Source organism: Coenobita brevimanus, chromosome 61, assembly GCF_032717465.1.
Source record: "Coenobita brevimanus isolate Jiangsu-jjx chromosome 61, ASM3271746v2, whole genome shotgun sequence".
Classification (NCBI taxonomy): domain Eukaryota; kingdom Metazoa; phylum Arthropoda; class Malacostraca; order Decapoda; family Coenobitidae; genus Coenobita; species Coenobita brevimanus.
The window spans coordinates 44,860,265-44,878,021 of record NC_137014.1 but is presented as its reverse complement, the minus strand read 5'-3'; the positions used below and the strand labels follow the sequence as shown (position 1 = coordinate 44,878,021).

At 44.5% G+C, this 17,757-nt stretch overlaps 1 protein-coding gene, 2 non-coding genes and 2 pseudogenes across 3 annotated transcripts; 3 read left to right on the top strand and 2 right to left on the bottom strand.

Annotated features, from left to right (window-relative positions):
* Positions 1 to 1,626: 1,626 nt before the first annotated feature.
* LOC145403789 (hemocyanin pseudogene) lies at positions 1,627 to 3,791 on the top strand (annotated as a pseudogene).
* Positions 3,792 to 6,022: 2,231 nt separating this feature from the next.
* Positions 6,023 to 6,141, bottom strand: LOC145403871 (5S ribosomal RNA). The gene has a single exon (XR_013898065.1). It is a non-coding gene; the product is annotated as a 5S ribosomal RNA (ribosomal RNA).
* Positions 6,142 to 7,125: 984 nt separating this feature from the next.
* LOC145403788 (hemocyanin A chain pseudogene) lies at positions 7,126 to 9,287 on the top strand (annotated as a pseudogene).
* Positions 9,288 to 13,755: 4,468 nt separating this feature from the next.
* On the bottom strand, positions 13,756 to 13,874 carry LOC145403867 (5S ribosomal RNA). Its single transcript, XR_013898062.1, has one exon. It is a non-coding gene; the product is annotated as a 5S ribosomal RNA (ribosomal RNA).
* Positions 13,875 to 14,876: 1,002 nt separating this feature from the next.
* Positions 14,877 to 17,030, top strand: LOC145403686 (hemocyanin B chain-like). The gene is made up of 2 exons (XM_080275376.1): positions 14,877 to 16,446; positions 16,597 to 17,030. Exons 1-2 carry the CDS (start codon positions 14,877 to 14,879, stop codon positions 17,028 to 17,030), a joined length of 2,004 nt encoding a protein of 667 aa, XP_080131502.1.
* The last annotated feature ends 727 nt before the right edge of the window (positions 17,031 to 17,757 follow it).

Here is a 17,757-nt window from a genome sequence, read left to right as displayed (position 1 = left end):
AAGTAGCAGAAAAGTAGCAAAATGGAAGGTATGAGAAACATAGAGAAACGAAGGAGAGTGGTGTAAAGTGAAAGTTAGGGAAAGTAGAAGAAAGTAGTAGAAAGTAACAGAAAGTTGGGGAAAGTAGAAGAAAGTAAAAGAAAGCTGGGGAAAGTAGAAGAAAGTAATAGAAAGTAACAGAAAGTTGGGGAAAGTAGAAGAAAGTAGTGGAAAGTAACAGAAAGTTGGGGAAAGTAGAAGAAAGTAGTAGAAAGTAACAGAAAGTTGGGGAAAGTAGAAGAAAGTAGTGGAAAGTAACAGAAAGTTTGGGAAAGTTGCAGAAATTAGTGGAAAGTAACAAAAACTTGGAGAAAGTAGAAGAAAGTAGTGGAAAGTAACAGGAACTTAGAGAAAGTAGTGGAAAATAGCAGAAAGTTAGGGAAAGTAGCAGAAAGTGATGGAAAATAACAAAATGAAGGGGAAAGTTACCGAAAGTACTGGAAAGTAACAGAAAGTAGGAGAAAGCAGCAGAAAGTAGTGAAAAGTAACAGAAAGTGTACCAGATAGTAATGAAAATTTGCAGAGAGTAAGGGAAAGTGGCAGACGGCAATGGAAAGTTGCATACAATACTGGAACACAGGAAAAAGTAGTGGAAAGTAGCATAAACTATACTGGAGAGTAAGAAAAACTAGCATAAAGTAACAAAAATGAGGGAAAGTAGCAAAACTTATGGCATGTAACATGCTGAAAAGTGGTGGAAAGTAACAAAAAGTAGGAAAAGTAGTGGAAAGTATAAGGAAGTAGAAGAAAGTAGCGGAAAGGACTGGAATTATAAAAAAAAATAAATAAAAGCGAAAAGTAGCAAGGTAAAAAGTGTCAGAAACTAAAAGTAGGCCTACCAAAATAATAGGGAAAATAAAAAGTGTGGCACAGTAGGAGAAAGTATTGTAATGAAGCAGGATTTCATGGAAAGTAGCAAAAAATAAGTAGTAAATACCAGGAAGTAGTGAAGAGAAGCAAAGTATGCGGAAAGTAGCAAAAAGGTCTCGCAGGAAGCAGAATGAAGTGGGAAGTAGCAGAACACGATGCAAAGTTCCAGAATTAAGTGAAAAGTAGCAGAATGTTTGGGAAAGTTGCAGAAAGTATGAGAAAGCAGCGTCACTGGACTGTATAGAAGTGAACCATCTCACGTCCGAAAAAAACGTTAGTGAAGGACAGACGAACAAAGCCGCTTCAAGAGATGTTCCAGCATCTTAAAATGGAAAGGCTGGGAGGATACGATCAATAAGGACGGGGAGACACGGCAGACGGAGACAGGATAAGGTGTGGGGAGCATAGCCTGTGAAGATGTACCATGTAGGTTTTGCCGTAATGGTCCAGCGATGGTATGAATCTCTCTATGTAAGATTATAACAACCAAAGTATACGGAATTCTATGATATTCTGTATCATGAAGCATAGATTAAAAAAAAAAAAAAAAAAAAAGCTAAAGAGAGTGATAAGCCGGTCACGTAACAAGGGCAAGAATGACAAGGTGCATAACATTTTTGTCTGCTGTTGAGAGTGGACAAAGTTCAAGTGACAGTGTGCAACATGGGGTATATAAGGAGTGTGAGGATGTAATGCAACACACCTGCAGTGATCAGCATGAAGTGGACAGCAGTGGCAGCAGTTCTCCTGGTGGCGGTGGCCACGGTGGCCGCCGACACTGACCTCCCCCACAAGCAACAGGCAATCAACCGCCTCCTCAACAGGATCACCAGTCACCTCCCATCCGCCTATGCTGACCTCAAAGCAGCTGCTACCAGCTACAACCCAAGAAGTGAAGCAGCTCACTTCAGTGACGGAGGTGCTGCTGCCAACCATCTTCTGGACGAGATCGAAGACCACCGCGTCCTTGAGCAGCACCACTGGTTCTCCCTCTTCAACACCCGACAACGTGAGGAAGCTATCATGCTCGTCGATGTGCTCCTCCACGCCAAGGACTTCGAAACTTTCAAGAAAAATGCTGCCTTCTTCAGAGAGAAAATGAATGAAGGAGAGTTTGTTTATGCCCTTTACGTGGCTGTCACCCACTCTCCTCTAACTCAGGACGTCGTCCTTCCACCTCTCTATGAAGTCACCCCTCACCTGTTCACCAACTCTGAAGTCATCAACGAGGCTTACAGCGCAAAGATGACTCAACACCCAGGCAACTTTGAGATGCACTTCACCGGCAGCAAGAAGAACCCAGAGCAGAGGGTCGCCTACTTTGGTGAAGATATTGGCATCAACTCTCACCACGTCCACTGGCACATGGACTTCCCCTTCTGGTGGCACGGAGAGAAAATTGACCGCAAGGGAGAACTCTTCTTCTGGGCTCACCACCAGCTCACAGTCAGGTTCGATGCTGAGAGACTCTCAAATTACCTATCACCTGTTGACGAACTCTACTGGGACCGCCCCATCAAGGATGGATTTGCACCCCACACTTCCTACAAGTACGGGGGAGAGTTTCCTTCTCGTCCAGACAACAAGGAATTTGAGGACGTTGATGGAGTTGCTCGCATTCGTGACATGAAGATAATGGAAAGCCGTATTCGTGATGCCATTGCTCATGGGTTCATCGAGAATGATGATGGCACTCACATTGACATCGACAATGACCATGGTATTGATATCCTGGGTGATGTTATTGAATCCTCCACATACAGCCCCAACTCTGCCTACTATGGTGCTCTCCACAACCAGGCTCACCGCGTGCTGGGTGCTCAGGCGGACCCTCATGGCAAGTTCGACATGCCTCCGGGAGTTATGGAACATTTTGAGACTGCCACTCGCGACCCTGCCTTCTTCCGCCTCCACAAGTACATGGATTACATCTTTAAGGAACACAAGGATAAGCTTCCACCATACACCAAGGAGCAACTCGCCGACCCTAACATTCAGATCACTGGTGTCGAAGTCGGTAACCTCAAAACTTACTTTGAGGACTTCACTTTCGACCTTGGCAATGCTCTGGACACCACAGAGGGTGTGGAAGATGTTAAGGTCACTGCTCACATTCCCCGCCTCAACCACGAAGACTTCACCTACAAAATCCACGTCCACGCAGACCAGGCTGAAACGATTACTGTCAGGGTTTTCATTGCTCCAGTATATGATGAGAACCACATCAAAATGGACACAGACACTGCACGCTGGGAGGCCATACTGCTCGACTTGTTCTGGGTTGATGGTAAGGATCCTAGATGAAAAGTAATGAATGACTGATACCACTAACAGCTAATAGTTTTTATCTATTACTATTTATTATAACAGCTTTGGTCTCAGTGCCACAATTTCGTGGTTTCATTTTTTTAACTAAGCACTTCTTTTCTTTCTCTTTTTATCATACAGTGAAAGCTGGAGACAACAACATTGTACGTAGCTCGTCTGACTCCAATGTGGCCATCCCTGACCGCATCTCCTTCCCCAAGCTGATCCACGACACCGACGCAGCTGTCGCAGGTGGTGGCCCCCTCGACTTGGGTTCTGGCCGTGCCTGTGGTATTCCACAGAGGCTCCTCCTGCCTAAGGGCACTGAGGAAGGAATGGAATTTTACTTCGAAGTGTACATCTCCAGTGGTGATGACGCTGTTCATGATGACTTGGTGACCAACGATCATGGCAGCAACCACGGCTACTGCGGCATTCAAGGCCAGAAATACCCAGACAAGAAACCAATGGGCTTCCCATATGATCGTCGCATCCCTGACGTCCGTGTGTTTCGTTCTCTGAAGAACCAACACACCGAGAGGGTGAAGATCTTCCACGACCCAGACCATAGTTGAGATCCTCAGTATCCTTGAAATATGATTCCAGTATCTGTTTATTATTAACATCAAACAGAACTGTTGCTGATACAATCATGATAGCAAACAAACTGAATCTGTAATGCAAATTAATTAATGAGAAATAAAAGTCTGACATCCCTTAATACGATTAAATAATGTCTCATTTCCTTCATATTATCCTTATTCAGATCACTGGTTGAGTGTTAATCTAATGGTTTATTTACCAGTGAAGTCACTGCAACACTGAGAGGTGAGCCCATGGTCAGACAGTGTAATATTATTGCCATGTTAATGGAACTGAATGCGTGAAGGTGTACACAAGTAATGTATTTATGTAACACCTGTAGTAGTTGTTATAGCACTTCAACCTTCATTCTATAGTACACGGTGTAGTCAGCAATGATGCACAATAAACACATATACTCTATCATCATCATCATCATCATCATCATCATCATCCACTTCAGAAATTCTCACAGAAAAAAGAAGAGAGCTCGTCCACACCTACATGCCCTCCTGGTCTCGCTACTCACTACTTAAAAAATCATCCCAAAGGTGTAGGAACTGTACTGTGATACAGTCGGTTACTGTACTGTGATACAGTCGGGTACTGTGCTGTGATACAGTCGGGTACTGTACTGTGATACAGTCGGGTACGGTACTGTGATACAGTCGAGTACTGTGCTGTGATACAGTCGTGTACTGTACTGTGATACAGTCGTGTACTGTGCTGTGATACGGTCGAGTACTGTGCTGTGATGCAGTCGGGTACGGTACGGTTTTGATCACCGCTCAGCACAATTCTTTAGCACTGGAAATTAATGAAAAATATCGTCATTGGTGAAAAGTGCCAAAGAATAATTGATACGAACGGAAAAACAGGAGAAAGTAGTGAAAATATACAGATAATAGGCGAAAGAAGATGAAAGTAGTGATGGATGGATGAAAGATGCGGAAAGTAGAAGGAAGTAGTGAAAAGGTAGTAGAAAGTAGCAGAATACGGTGAACAGTAGCAGAATGTGGCGGAAAGTATCATAAAGTAGCAGAAGACGGTGAAAAGTAACAAAATGTGGCGGAAAGTATCATAAAGTTGCAGAATACGGTGAACAGTAGCAGAATGTGGCGGAAAGTATCAAAGTTGGGGGAGCAGGAAAAAAGTTGTGAAAAGTAGCAGAAATTACAGGGAAAAGCGCAAAAGTAATGGAAAGTAGCAGAATATGGTGCTACGTAGCAGAAACCGGTGGAAAGTAACATAAATTAGTGGAAAATATCAGGGGGTAAAGGAAAGTAGCAGACAAGTAGCAAAATGGAAGGTATGAGAAACATAGACAAACGAAGGAGAGTGGTACAAAGTAAAAGAAAGTTAGGGAAAGTAGAAGAAAGTAGTAGAAAGTAATAGAAAGTTGGGGAAAGTAGAAGAAAGTAGTGGAAAGTAACAGGAACTTGGAGAAAGTAGTGGAAAATAGCAGAAAGTTAGGGAAAGTAGCAGAAAGTGATGGAAAGTAACAAAATGAAGGGGAAAGTTACCGAAAGTACTGGAAAGTAACAGAAAGTAGGAGAAAGCAGCAGAAAGCAGTGAAAAGTAACAGAAAGTGTACCAGATAGTAGTGGAAACTTGCAGAGAGTAAGGGAAAGTGGCAGACGGCAGTGGAAAGTTGCATACAATACTGGAACACAGGAAAAAGTAGTGGAAAGTAGCATAAACTATACTGGAGAGTAAGAAAAACTAGCATAAAGTAACAAAAATGAGGGAAAGTAACAAAACTTATAGCATGTAACATGCTGAAAAGTGGTGGAAAGTAACAAAAAGTAGGAAAAGTAGTGGAAAGTATAAGGAAGTAGAAGAAAGTATCAGAAAGGACTGGAATTATAAAAAAAAAAAAATAAAAGCGGAAAGTAGCAAGGTAAAAAGTGTCAGAAACTAAAAGTAGGCCTACCAAAATAATAGGGAAAATAAAAAGTGTGGCACAGTAGGAGAAAGTCTTAAGTGAAAAGTAGCAGAATCTTTGGGAAAGTTGCAGAAAGTATGAGAAAGCAGCAAGGTGCATGGGAAAGGAGTAGAAAGTAGCTGGGAGTAGCAGAAAGTAGTGGAAAGTGGCAGAAAATTATGGTTCATTCATTCATTGCCAGACGCCATGTATCCCAAACGGGGTGGCCAACGGCTTAGAGTTAATTGTTTTACAGGGAGGGGCACTAATCCTCCACCAACCCCACTTGACACGTAGGGATGCCAACAGCATCTGGTATTCCCAGGCGGTCACCCATCCAAGTACTAACCAGACCCAACGTTGCTTAACTTCGCTGATCGGACGGGAAGCGGTGTACTCAACGTGGTATGGCCGTAAAAAAAAAAAAAATGGGACAAGTAGAGTGAAAAGTGAAAGCAGTGGACAGTACAAGAAACTCGTTGAAGATAGTGAAGAGAGGCAGAAAAGTAAGGGAAAGTAACAGAAAGTAATGGAAAGGAAGAAACGAGACCTGGGAAAGTATCATAAAATAGGAGAAAACAGCAAAAAACGCAGCAGCTGAGTCAAAAAAATAAGCCTTATCACATTTCTAAACGACTGTATCCAACTCACCAGAGAACATCATCACTTCTAACACCTAAGATGACGTCATTTTCTTATTCTTGTCACCTCCACATCTTAATCACCTCAAGGGAATCCCCGCCAAATGAAAGAAATACATTAGGACTGGCCAAGAGTCCGGCACATCAGTAAAGAACAAAAATGATATATGGGGAAACTTCACGGCCCCTCGATTAACACCACTGGTGTGGTGTTGTGTGGGAGGGTGGTATGGTGTGCTGGGTGGTATGGTGTGATCTGTGATGTGGTGTGGCGTCGCTGGAGTGTATAGAACTGAACCATCTCACGTCCGAAAAAAACGTTAGTGAAGGACAGACGAACAGAGCCGCTCCAAGAGATGCTTCAGCATCTCAAAATGGAAAGGCTGGGAGGATACGATCAATAAGGACGGGGAGACACGGCAGACGGAGACGGAATAAGGTGTGGGGAGCATAGCCTGTGAAGGTGTACCTTGTAGGTTTTGCCATAATGGTCCAATGATGGAATGAAACTTTATATGTAAGATTAAAACAATCAAAATGTACGCCATTCTATGATATTCTGTATCATGAACCATAGATAAAAAAAAAAAAAAAAAAAAAGCTCAAGAGACTGATAAACCGGTCACGTAACAAGGGCAAGAATGACCAGGTGCATGACATTTTTGTCTACTGTTGACAGTGGACAAAGTTCAAGTGATAGTGTACAACATGGGGTATATAAGGAGTGTGAGGATGTGATGCAACACACCTGCAGTGATCAGCATGAAGTGGACAGCAGTGGCAGCAGTTCTCCTGGTGGCGGTGGCCACGGTGGCCGCCGCCACTGACCCCCACAAGCAACAGGCAATCAACCGCCTCCTCAACAGGATCACCAGTCACCTCCCATCCGCCTATGCTGACCTCAAAGCAGCTGCTGCCAGCTACAACCCAAGGAGTGATGCAGGTCACTTCAATGACGGAGGCGCTGCTGTCAACCATCTTCTGGACGAGATCGAAGACCACCGCGTCCTTGAGCAGCACCACTGGTTCTCCCTCTTCAACACCCGACAACGTGAGGAAGCTATCATGCTCGTCGATGTGCTCCTCCACGCCAATGACTTCGAAACTTTCAAGAAGAATGCTGCCTTCTTCAGAGAGAAAATGAATGAAGGCGAGTTTGTTTATGCCCTTTACGTGGCTGTCACCCACTCTCCTCTAACTCAGGACGTCGTCCTTCCACCTCTCTATGAAGTCACCCCTCACCTGTTCACCAACTCTGAAGTCATCAACGAGGCTTACAGTGCAAAGATGACTCAACACCCAGGCAACTTTGAGATGCACTTCACCGGCAGCAAGAAGAACCCAGAGCAGAGGGTCGCCTACTTTGGTGAAGATATTGGCATCAACTCTCACCACGTCCACTGGCACATGGACTTCCCCTTCTGGTGGCATGGACAGAAAATTGACCGCAAGGGAGAACTCTTCTTCTGGGCTCACCACCAGCTCACTGTCAGGTTCGATGCTGAGAGACTCTCAAATTACCTATCACCTGTTGACGAACTCTACTGGGACCGCCCCATCAAGGATGGATTTGCACCCCACACTTCCTACAAATACGGGGGAGAGTTTCCTTCTCGTCCAGACAACAAGGAATTTGAGGACGTTGATGGAGTTGCTCGCATTCGTGACTTGAAGATAACTGAAAGCCGTATTCGTGATGCCATTGCTCATGGGTTCATCGAGAATGATGATGGCACGCACATTGACATCGACAATGACCATGGTATTGATATCCTGGGTGATGTTATTGAATCCTCCACATACAGCCCCAACTCTGCCTACTATGGTGCCCTCCACAACCAGGCTCACCGCGTGCTGGGTGCTCAGGCGGACCCTCACGGCAAGTTCGACATGCCTCCGGGAGTTATGGAACATTTTGAGACTGCCACTCGCGACCCTGCTTTCTTCCGCCTCCACAAGTACATGGATAACATCTTTAAGGAACACAAGGATAAGCTTCCACCATACACCAAGGAGCAACTCGCTGACCCTAACATTCAGATCACTGGTGTCGAGATCACTGACCTCAAAACTTACTTTGAGGACTTCACTTTCGACCTTGGCAATGCTCTGGACACCACAGAGGGTGTGGAAGATGTTAAGGTCACTGCTCACATTTCGCGCCTCAATCACCTAGACTACGTCTACTACATCCACGTCCACGCAGACCAGGCTGAAACGATTACTGTCAGGGTTTTCATTACTCCAGTATATGATGAGAACCACATCAAAATGGACACAGACACTGCACGCTGGGAGGCCATACTGCTCGACTTGTTTTGGGTTGATGGTAAGGATCCTAGATGAAAAGTAATGAATGACTGATACCACTAACAGCTAATAGTTTTTGCCTATTACCATTTATTATAATAGGTTTGGTCTCAGTGCCACAATTTCGTGGTGTCTTTTGTTTAACTAAGCACTTCTTTTCCTTCTCTTTTTATCGTACAGTGACAGCTGGAGACAATAGAATCGCACGTCACTCCGATGACTCCAACGTGGCCATCCCTGACCGCATCTCCTTCCCCAAGCTAATCGAAGACACCGACGCGGCTGTCGCAGGCGGTGGCTCCCTGAACTTGGCTTCTGGCCGCGGTTGTGGTATTCCACAGAGGCTCCTCCTGCCTAAGGGCACTGAGGAGGGAATGGACTTCTACCTCGAAGTGTACATCTCCAGTGGTGATGACGCCGTTCACAATGACTTGAGGTTCAACGATTATGGCAGCACCCACGGCTACTGCGGGATTCAAGGTAAGAAATACCCAGACAAGAAACCAATGGGCTTCCCATATGATCGTCGCATCCCTGACGTCCGTGTGTTTGATTCTCTGAAGAACCTACACTCCAAGAGGGTGAAGATCTTCCACGAACCAAACGATAGTTAAGATCCTCAGTATCCTTGAAATATGATTCCAGTATCTGTTTATTATTAACATCAAACAGAACTGTTGCTGATACAATCATGATAGCAAACAAACTGAATCTGTAATGCAAATTAATTAATGAGAAATAAAAGTCTGACATCCCTTACTACGATTAAATAATGTCTCATTTCCTTCATATTATCCTTATTCAGATCACTGGTTGAGTGTTAATCTAATGGTTTATTTACCAGTGAAGTCACTGCAACACTGAGAGGTGAGCCCATGGTCAGACAGTGTAATATTATTGCCATGTTAATGGAACTGAATGCGTGAAGGTGTACACAAGTAATGTATTTATGTAACACCTGTAGTAGTTGTTATAGCACTTCAACCTTCATTCTATAGTACACGGTGTAGTCAGCAATGATGCACAATAAACACATATACTCTATCATCATCATCATCATCATCATCATCATCCACATCAAAAATTCTCACAGAAAAATAGAAGGGAGCTCGTCCACACCTACATGCCCTCCTGGTCTCGCTACTCACTACTTGAAAAATCATCCCAAAGGTGTAGGTACTGTACTGTGATACAGTCATGTACTGTACTGTGATACAGTCGTGTACTGTACTGTGATACAGTCGTGCACGGTACTGTGATACAGTCGGGTACGGTACTGTGATACAGTCGGGTACTGTACTGTGATACAGTCGGGTACGGTACTGTGATACAGTCGGGTACTGTACTGTGATACAGTCGGGTACTGTACTGTGATACAGTCGTGTACTGTACAGTGATACAGTCGGGTACTGTACTGTGATACAGTCGGGTACTGTATTGTGATACAGTCGGGTACTGTGCTGTGATACAGTCGAGTACTGTACTGTGATACAGTCGAGTACTGTACTGTGATACAGTCGAGTACTGTGCTGTGATACAGTCGGGTTCTCTCTATGTATGTATGTTACCAAAATAACTCATGAATACCTGATGTGATTTCTCAATAAAAGGCATATACTTTACGTGTGGGTTTGGGCGGACGTGATTCGATATGGGTGCACATCAGTCAGAAGCCAAAGTTAAATTATGGGTGCACATCAGTCAAAGGTGCACACCAGTCAAAGACGCACATCAGTCAAAGGTGCACACCAGTCAAAGGTGCACATCAGTCAAAGGTGCACACCAGTCAAAGGTGCACATCAGTCAAAGGTGCACACCAGTCAAAGATGCACATCAGTCAAACGTGCACACCAGTCAAAGGTGCACATCAGTCAAACGTGCACACCAGTCAAAGATGCACATCAGTCAAAGGTGCACACCAGACAAAGGTGCACATCAGTCAATCGTGCACATCAGTCAAACGTGCACACCAGTCAAACGTGCACACCAGTCAAACGTGCACACCAGACAAAGGTGCACACCAGTCAAAGATGCACATCAGTCAAAGGTGCACACCAGTCAAAGGTGCACATCAGTCAAACGTGCACACCAGTCAAAGGTGCACATCACTCAAACGTGCACATCAGTCGAAGGTGCACACCAGTCAAACGTGCACATCAGTCAAAGGTGCACATCAGTCAAAGGTGCACATCAGTCGAAGGTGCACATCAGTCAAAGGTGCACATCAGTCAAAGGTGCACATCAGTCGAAGGTGCACATCAGTCAAAGGTGCACATCAGTCAAAGGTGCACATCAGTCAAAGGTGCACATCAGACAAAAGTGCACATCAGTCAAAGGTGCACATCAGTCAAACGTGCACATCAGTCTAACGTGCACATCAGTCAAAGGTGCACATCAGTCAAAGGTGCACATCAGTCGAAAGTGCACACAAGTCAGAGGCCAAGGTCAAACTCTGGGCAGGGCGTCACTGTGCCCTCTGAGGACCCCTGCTGAGTGGGAAGCACAGCGGCTGTTGTAATGCCATGCTAGTGGGACCAGAGTGGAAGGATTTTAAGGATAATAGGTCAAAGGTCAAGGTCACCTGGCCAGATGAACTCTTAGTTTTGATCAATTTATATCAAACATGGTGGAAGGGTTGAGGGTAAGGCAAGGATAAAGCGATGGATTTTGAGAACAAGTAGTCAGAGGTCAAGGTCAGCGATCAAGGTCAGAGGCTACTGGAGGCTCTGTTAACCACAGCATATTAATCCGGAGATAAGAAGGATAAGACAGATAAGACACTCCACTCTCCTGAACAAATTAACTCTTTAACTCCATGGACGTTCCTGCTGCCACTCTGCCCAGTTTGCTTTCACCTGAGGGAACCGGGCCACTCACAACTTCGTCATGGCTGCGTGACATTCAATGAGGTGAAGTTATGAGGCGGGAATGAGTGTCCTTGGCTACTGGTTGACTTTATTCTCCTGTCTAACGACACCTTACGCCTGCCGAGCTGGAAATGAGTTTGGTCCTTTTCATAAGAATGTTTTTGCCGCGCAACAACTGGCGTCAGCTCTGAAGTACGTGCAGCGATATGAGGCTGGTCACACGTGGCATGCACAACAAAACTGTCGCCGGAACAAGCCATCAGTGCACGCCCGCCCTGCCCGCCCGCCGACACCTGGGGTCAGTGGCTACATGAGGTCACGGGTCTGTTCACAGGAGAGTATTCTGTCGCGCGACAGGTGTGTTTCAGCTGTGGGACGGGCAGCAGCTACAGCGAGTCTTTATTCGCTATGTACTGAATTTGCACCTATAGGTATTAATTTTTTATATTCCTATAATGAAAGTGCAGTAGTGTGTATCTATCTATCTATATATTTATCTATCTATCTATTTACCTACCTATCTATCTATCTATCTATTTAATGACTAATTGCTAAAATCTAATAACGTACTGCAGAAGAATGGGTGATGGTATGTTACTATGATACAGAAGGACTAATACCAGAAGCTGAAAAGAGGCCTATGTGGCGGAAAGTATCATAAGTTTGGGGGAGCAGGAAAAGTTATGGAAAGTAGCAGAAATAACGGAAAGTAGCAAATAGTACCGAAAGGTAGCAGAATATGGTGCTACGTAGCAGAAACTGGTGGAAAGTAACATAAATTAGTGGAAAATATCAGGGGGTAGAGGAAAGTAGCAGAAAAGTAGCCAAATGAAAGGTATGAGAAAGTAAAGACTACGGGAAAAACACAGAGAAACAAAGGAGAGTGGTGCAAAGTAAAAGAAAGTTGGGGAAAGTAGAAGAAAGTAGCAGAAAGTAACACAAAGTTGGGGAAAGTAGAAGAGACTAACAGAAAGTTGGGGAACGTACTGTAGAAGAAGTATGGGAAAGTAACAATGTTGGAGAAAGTAGAAGAAAGTAACACAAACTTGGGGAAAGTGGAAGAAAGTAGAAAGTAACGGAAAGTTGGGGAAAGTAGAAGAAAGTAACAGAAAGTTGGGGAAAGTACTGTAGAAGAAGTATGGGAAAGTAACAATGTTGGAGAAAGTTGGGGAAAGCAGAAGAAAGTAACAGAAAGTTGGGGAGTGTTGCAGAAAGTATGGGAAAGTAACAATGTTGGAGAAAGTTGAAGAAAGTAGTGGAAAGTAACAGAAAGTTTGGGAAAGTTGCAGAAAGTAGTGGAAAGTAAAAGGAAGTTGGAGAAAGTAGAAGAAAGTGATGGAAAGTAACAAAATGCTGGGGAAAGTTACCGAAAGTACTGGAAAGTAACAGAATGTAGGAGAAAGCAGCAGAAAGTAGTGAAAAGTAACAGAAAGTGTACCAGATAGTAGTGAAATGTTGCAGAGAGTAAGGGAAAGTGGCAGACGGCAGTGGAAAGTTGCATACAATACTGGAACACAGGAAAAAGTAGTGGAAAGTAGCATAAACTATACTGGAGAGTAAGAAAAACTAGCATAAAGTAACAAAAATGAGGGAAAGTAACAAAACTTATGGCATGTAACATGCTGAAAAGTGGTGGAAAGTAACAAAAAGTAGGAAAAGTAGAGGAAAGTATAAGGAAGTAGAAGAAAGTAGCAGAAAGGACTGGAATTATAAAAAAAAATTAAAAGCGAAAAGTAGCAAGGTAAAAAGTGTCAGAAACTAAAAGTACCAGAACAATAGGGAAAATAAAAAGTGTGGCACAGTAGGAGAAAGTATTGTAATGAAGCAGGATTTAATGGAAAGTAGCAAAAAATAAGTAGTAAATACCAGGAAGTAGTGAAGAGATGCAAAGTATGTGGAAAGTAGCAAAAAGGTGTCGCAGGAAGCAGAATGAAGTGGGAAGTAGCAGAACACGGTGCAAAGTTCCAGAATTAAGTGAAAAGTAGCAGAATGTTTGGGAAAATTGCAGAAAGTATGAGAAAGCAGCAAGGTGCATGGGAAAGGAGTAGAAAGTAGCTGGGAGTAGCAGAAAGTAGTGGAAAGTGGCAGAAAATTATGGTTCATTCATTCATTGCCAGACGCCATGTATCCCAAACGGGGTGGCCAACGGCTTAGAGTTAATTGTTTTACAGGGAGGGGCACTAATCCTCCACCAACCCCACTTGACACGTAGGGATGCCAACAGCATCTGGTATTCCCAGGCGGTCACCCATCCAAGTACTAACCAGACCCAACGTTGCTTAACTTCGCTGATCGGACGGGAAGCGGTGTACTCAACGTGGTATGGCCGTAAAAAAAAAAAAATGGGACAAGTAGAGTGAAAAGTGAAAGCAGTGGACAGTACAAGAAACTCGTTGAAGATAGTGAAGAGAGGCAGAAAAGTAAGGGAAAGTAACAGAAAGTAATGGAAAGGAAGAAACAAGAACTGGGAAAGTATCATAAAACAGGAGAAAACAGCAAAAAACGCAGCAGCTGAGTCCAAAAAAAAATAAGCTTTATCACATTTCTATACGACTGTATCCAACTCACCAGAGAACATCATCACTTCTAACACCTAAGATGACGTCATTTTCTTATTCTTGTCACCTCAACATCTTAATCACCTCAAGGGAATCCCCGCCAAATGAAAGAAATACATTAGGACTGGCCAAGAGTCCGGCACATCAGTAAAGAACAAAAATGATATTTGGGGAAACTTCACGGCCCCTCGATTAACGCCACTGGTGTGGTGTTGTGTGGGAGGGTGGTATGGTGTGCTGAGTGGTATGGTGTGATCTGTGATGTGGTGTGGCGTCGCTGGAGTGTATAGAACTGAACCATCTCACGTCCGAAAAAAACGTTAGTGAAGGACAGACGAACAGAGCCGCTCCAAGAGATGCTTCAGCATCTCAAAATGGAAAGGCTGGGAGGATACGATCAATAAGGACGGGGAGACACGGCAGACGGAGACGGAATAAGGTGTGGGGAGCATAGCCTGTGAAGGTGTACCATGTAAGTTTTGCGGTAATGGTCCAATGATGGTATGAATCTCTCTATGTAAGATTACAGTAACCAAACTACATGCCATTCTATGATATACTGTATCTTGAAGCACTGATATAAAAAAAAAAAAAAAAAAAAAAAAAAAAAAAAAAAGCTAAAGAGAGTGATAAGCCGGTCACGTAACAAGGGCAAGAATGACAAGGTGCATAACATTTTTGTCTGCTGTTGAGAGTGGACAAAGTTCAAGTGATACTGTGCAACATGGGGTATATAAGGAGTGTGAGGATGAGATGCAACACACCTGCAGTGATCAGCATGAAGTGGACAGCAGTGGCAGCAGTTCTCCTGGTGGCGGTGGCCACGGTGGCCGCCGACACTGACCTCCCCCACAAGCAACAGGCAATCAACCGCCTCCTCAACAGGATCACCAGTCACCTCCCATCCGCCTATACTGACCTCAAAGCAGCTGCTACCAGCTACAACCCAAGAAGTGAAGCAGCTCACTTCAGTGACGGAGGTGCTGCTGCCAACCATCTTCTGGACGAGATCGAAGACCACCGCGTCCTTGAGCAGCACCACTGGTTCTCCCTCTTCAACACCCGACAACGTGAGGAAGCTATCATGCTCGTCGATGTGCTCCTCCACGCCAATGACTTCGAAACTTTCAAGAAAAATGCTGCCTTCTTCAGAGAGAAAATGAATGAAGGAGAGTTTGTTTATGCCCTTTACGTGGCTGTCACCCACTCTCCTCTAACTCAGGACGTCGTCCTTCCACCTCTCTATGAAGTCACCCCTCACCTGTTCACCAACTCTGAAGTCATCAACGAGGCTTACAGTGCAAAGATGACTCAACACCCAGGCAACTTTGAGATGCACTTCACCGGCAGCAAGAAGAACCCAGAGCAGAGGGTCGCCTACTTTGGTGAAGATATTGGCATCAACTCTCACCACGTCCACTGGCACATGGACTTCCCCTTCTGGTGGCACGGAGAGAAAATTGACCGCAAGGGAGAACTCTTCTTCTGGGCTCACCACCAGCTCACAGTCAGGTTCGATGCTGAGAGACTCTCAAATTACCTATCACCTGTTGACGAACTCTACTGGGACCGCCCCATCAAGGATGGATTTGCACCCCACACTTCCTACAAGTACGGGGGAGAGTTTCCTTCTCGTCCAGACAACAAGGAATTTGAGGACGTTGATGGAGTTGCTCGCATTCGTGACTTGACGATAACGGAAAGCCGTATTCGTGATGCCATTGCTCATGGGTTCATCGAGAATGATGATGGCACTCACATTGACATCGACAATGACCATGGTATTGATATCCTGGGTGATGTTATTGAATCCTCCACATACAGCCCCAACTCTGCCTACTATGGTGCTCTCCACAACCAGGCTCACCGCGTGCTGGGTGCTCAGGCGGACCCTCACGGCAAGTTCGACTTGCCTCCAGGAGTTATGGAACATTTTGAGACTGCCACTCGCGACCCTGCCTTCTTCCGCCTCCACAAGTACATGGATAACATCTTTAAGGAACACAAGGATAAGCTTCCACCATACACCAAGGAGCAACTCGCCGACCCTAACATTCAAATCACTGGTGTCGATGTCAGTAACCTCAAAACTTACTTTGAGGACTTCACTTTCGACCTTGGCAATGCTCTGGACACCACAGAGGGTGTGGAAGATGTTAAGGTCACTGCTCACATTCCCCGCCTCAACCACGAAGACTTCACCTACAACATCCACGTCCACGCAGACCATGCTGAAACGATTACTGTCAGGGTTTACATTGCTCCAGTATATGATGAGAACCACATCAAAATGGACATCGACTATGTCCGCTGGGAAGGCATATTGCTTGATTTGTTCTGGGTTGATGGTAAGTATCCTAGCTGATAACTAATTTCTGCTTGATGTCTTGACTTGTTTATAATTTTTATTTACTATCAAGTATCATAAATTCTTTTGCCTCATTGCTACCATCTTGGTTTCTTTTTTTTTTATTTAATAAATTTTTAAAATCCTACAGTGAAGTCCGGAGACAACAACATTGCGCGACGCTCCTCTGACTCCAACGTGGCCATCCCTGACCGCATCTCCTTCCCCAAACTGATCCACGACACCGATGCAGCTGTCGCAGGCGGTGGCTCCCTCAACTTGGCTTCTGGCCGCGGCTGTGGTATTCCACAGAGGCTCCTCCTGCCAAAGGGCACTGAGGAGGGAATGGACTTCTACTTCGACGTGTACATCTCCAGTGGTGATGACGCCGTTCATGATGACTTGGTGAGCAACGATCATGGCAGCACCCACGGCTACTGCGGCATTCAAGGCGAGAAATACCCAGACAAGAAACCAATGGGCTTCCCATATGATCGTCACATCCCTGACCGTCGTGTGTATGATTCTCTGAAGAATCTGCACACCCAGAAGGTGAAGATCTTCCACGACCCAGGCCATCACTAGAGTTCATGATACAGTAATAGTACAGTAGCAAAATGAAACAGGCAGTATAATTGGCAGTACATCTGCAGCCAGTTGTCCTTATATTGATCTGGGTTTCAAATTCCTGCCATGAGACTGACACCCTCATGAATCGGACTGGTTAAACGAGCAAGACCTCATTTAGTATCAATCGCAGTTTTGAGATAATGTACAGGAACCGTTGACATTGAGTGTGCCATGAAAATATGGGAATTTTAATAGGTATACCAGTTTCTGCTACGTATTATGCTCTGGATATATTTTGATGTTATTTCTTTATAACTATTTTTCACTTCTCCATTCATAATTCACTGAGGTTTTTCCACTACAAAAAAAATAAATAAATAAAACTAAACAGTTTCAGCCCATGAGGTCCCTATACACAACCACATTATAGACAAATATAAACCATGTGCCAGTACTCCCTGCTTTCATTTCCACTGAATGACACTGTATGACTCCTTCGATGCAAGATGTCTCCCATAAGGTTATACACTTGTCTGGCATCACATCATCATCATCATCATCATCATCATCATCATCATCATCCATACCTCCTTTCCTCTTGGGGTGTGGTCGGGTCCAGAAAGCAAGAGTAAACACTGACAGAATGAGACACCAATCGAAGTCTACCCAAAGCAATGGGCCAGAATCCATTTCGCTCACCATTCAAGCCCCCGGAATCCTGACTACACCTGACAAAAAAAAA

Excerpts from the sequence above, each read along its gene's own strand:
- LOC145403686 (XM_080275376.1), top strand. The coding sequence starts at position 14,877 with ATGAAGTGGACAGCAGTGGCAGCAGTTCTCCTGGTGGCGGTGGCCACG. Across the intron at positions 16,447-16,596 it reads TGATTTGTTCTGGGTTGATG|TGAAGTCCGGAGACAACAAC; the intron begins GTAAGTATCCTA and ends AAAATCCTACAG.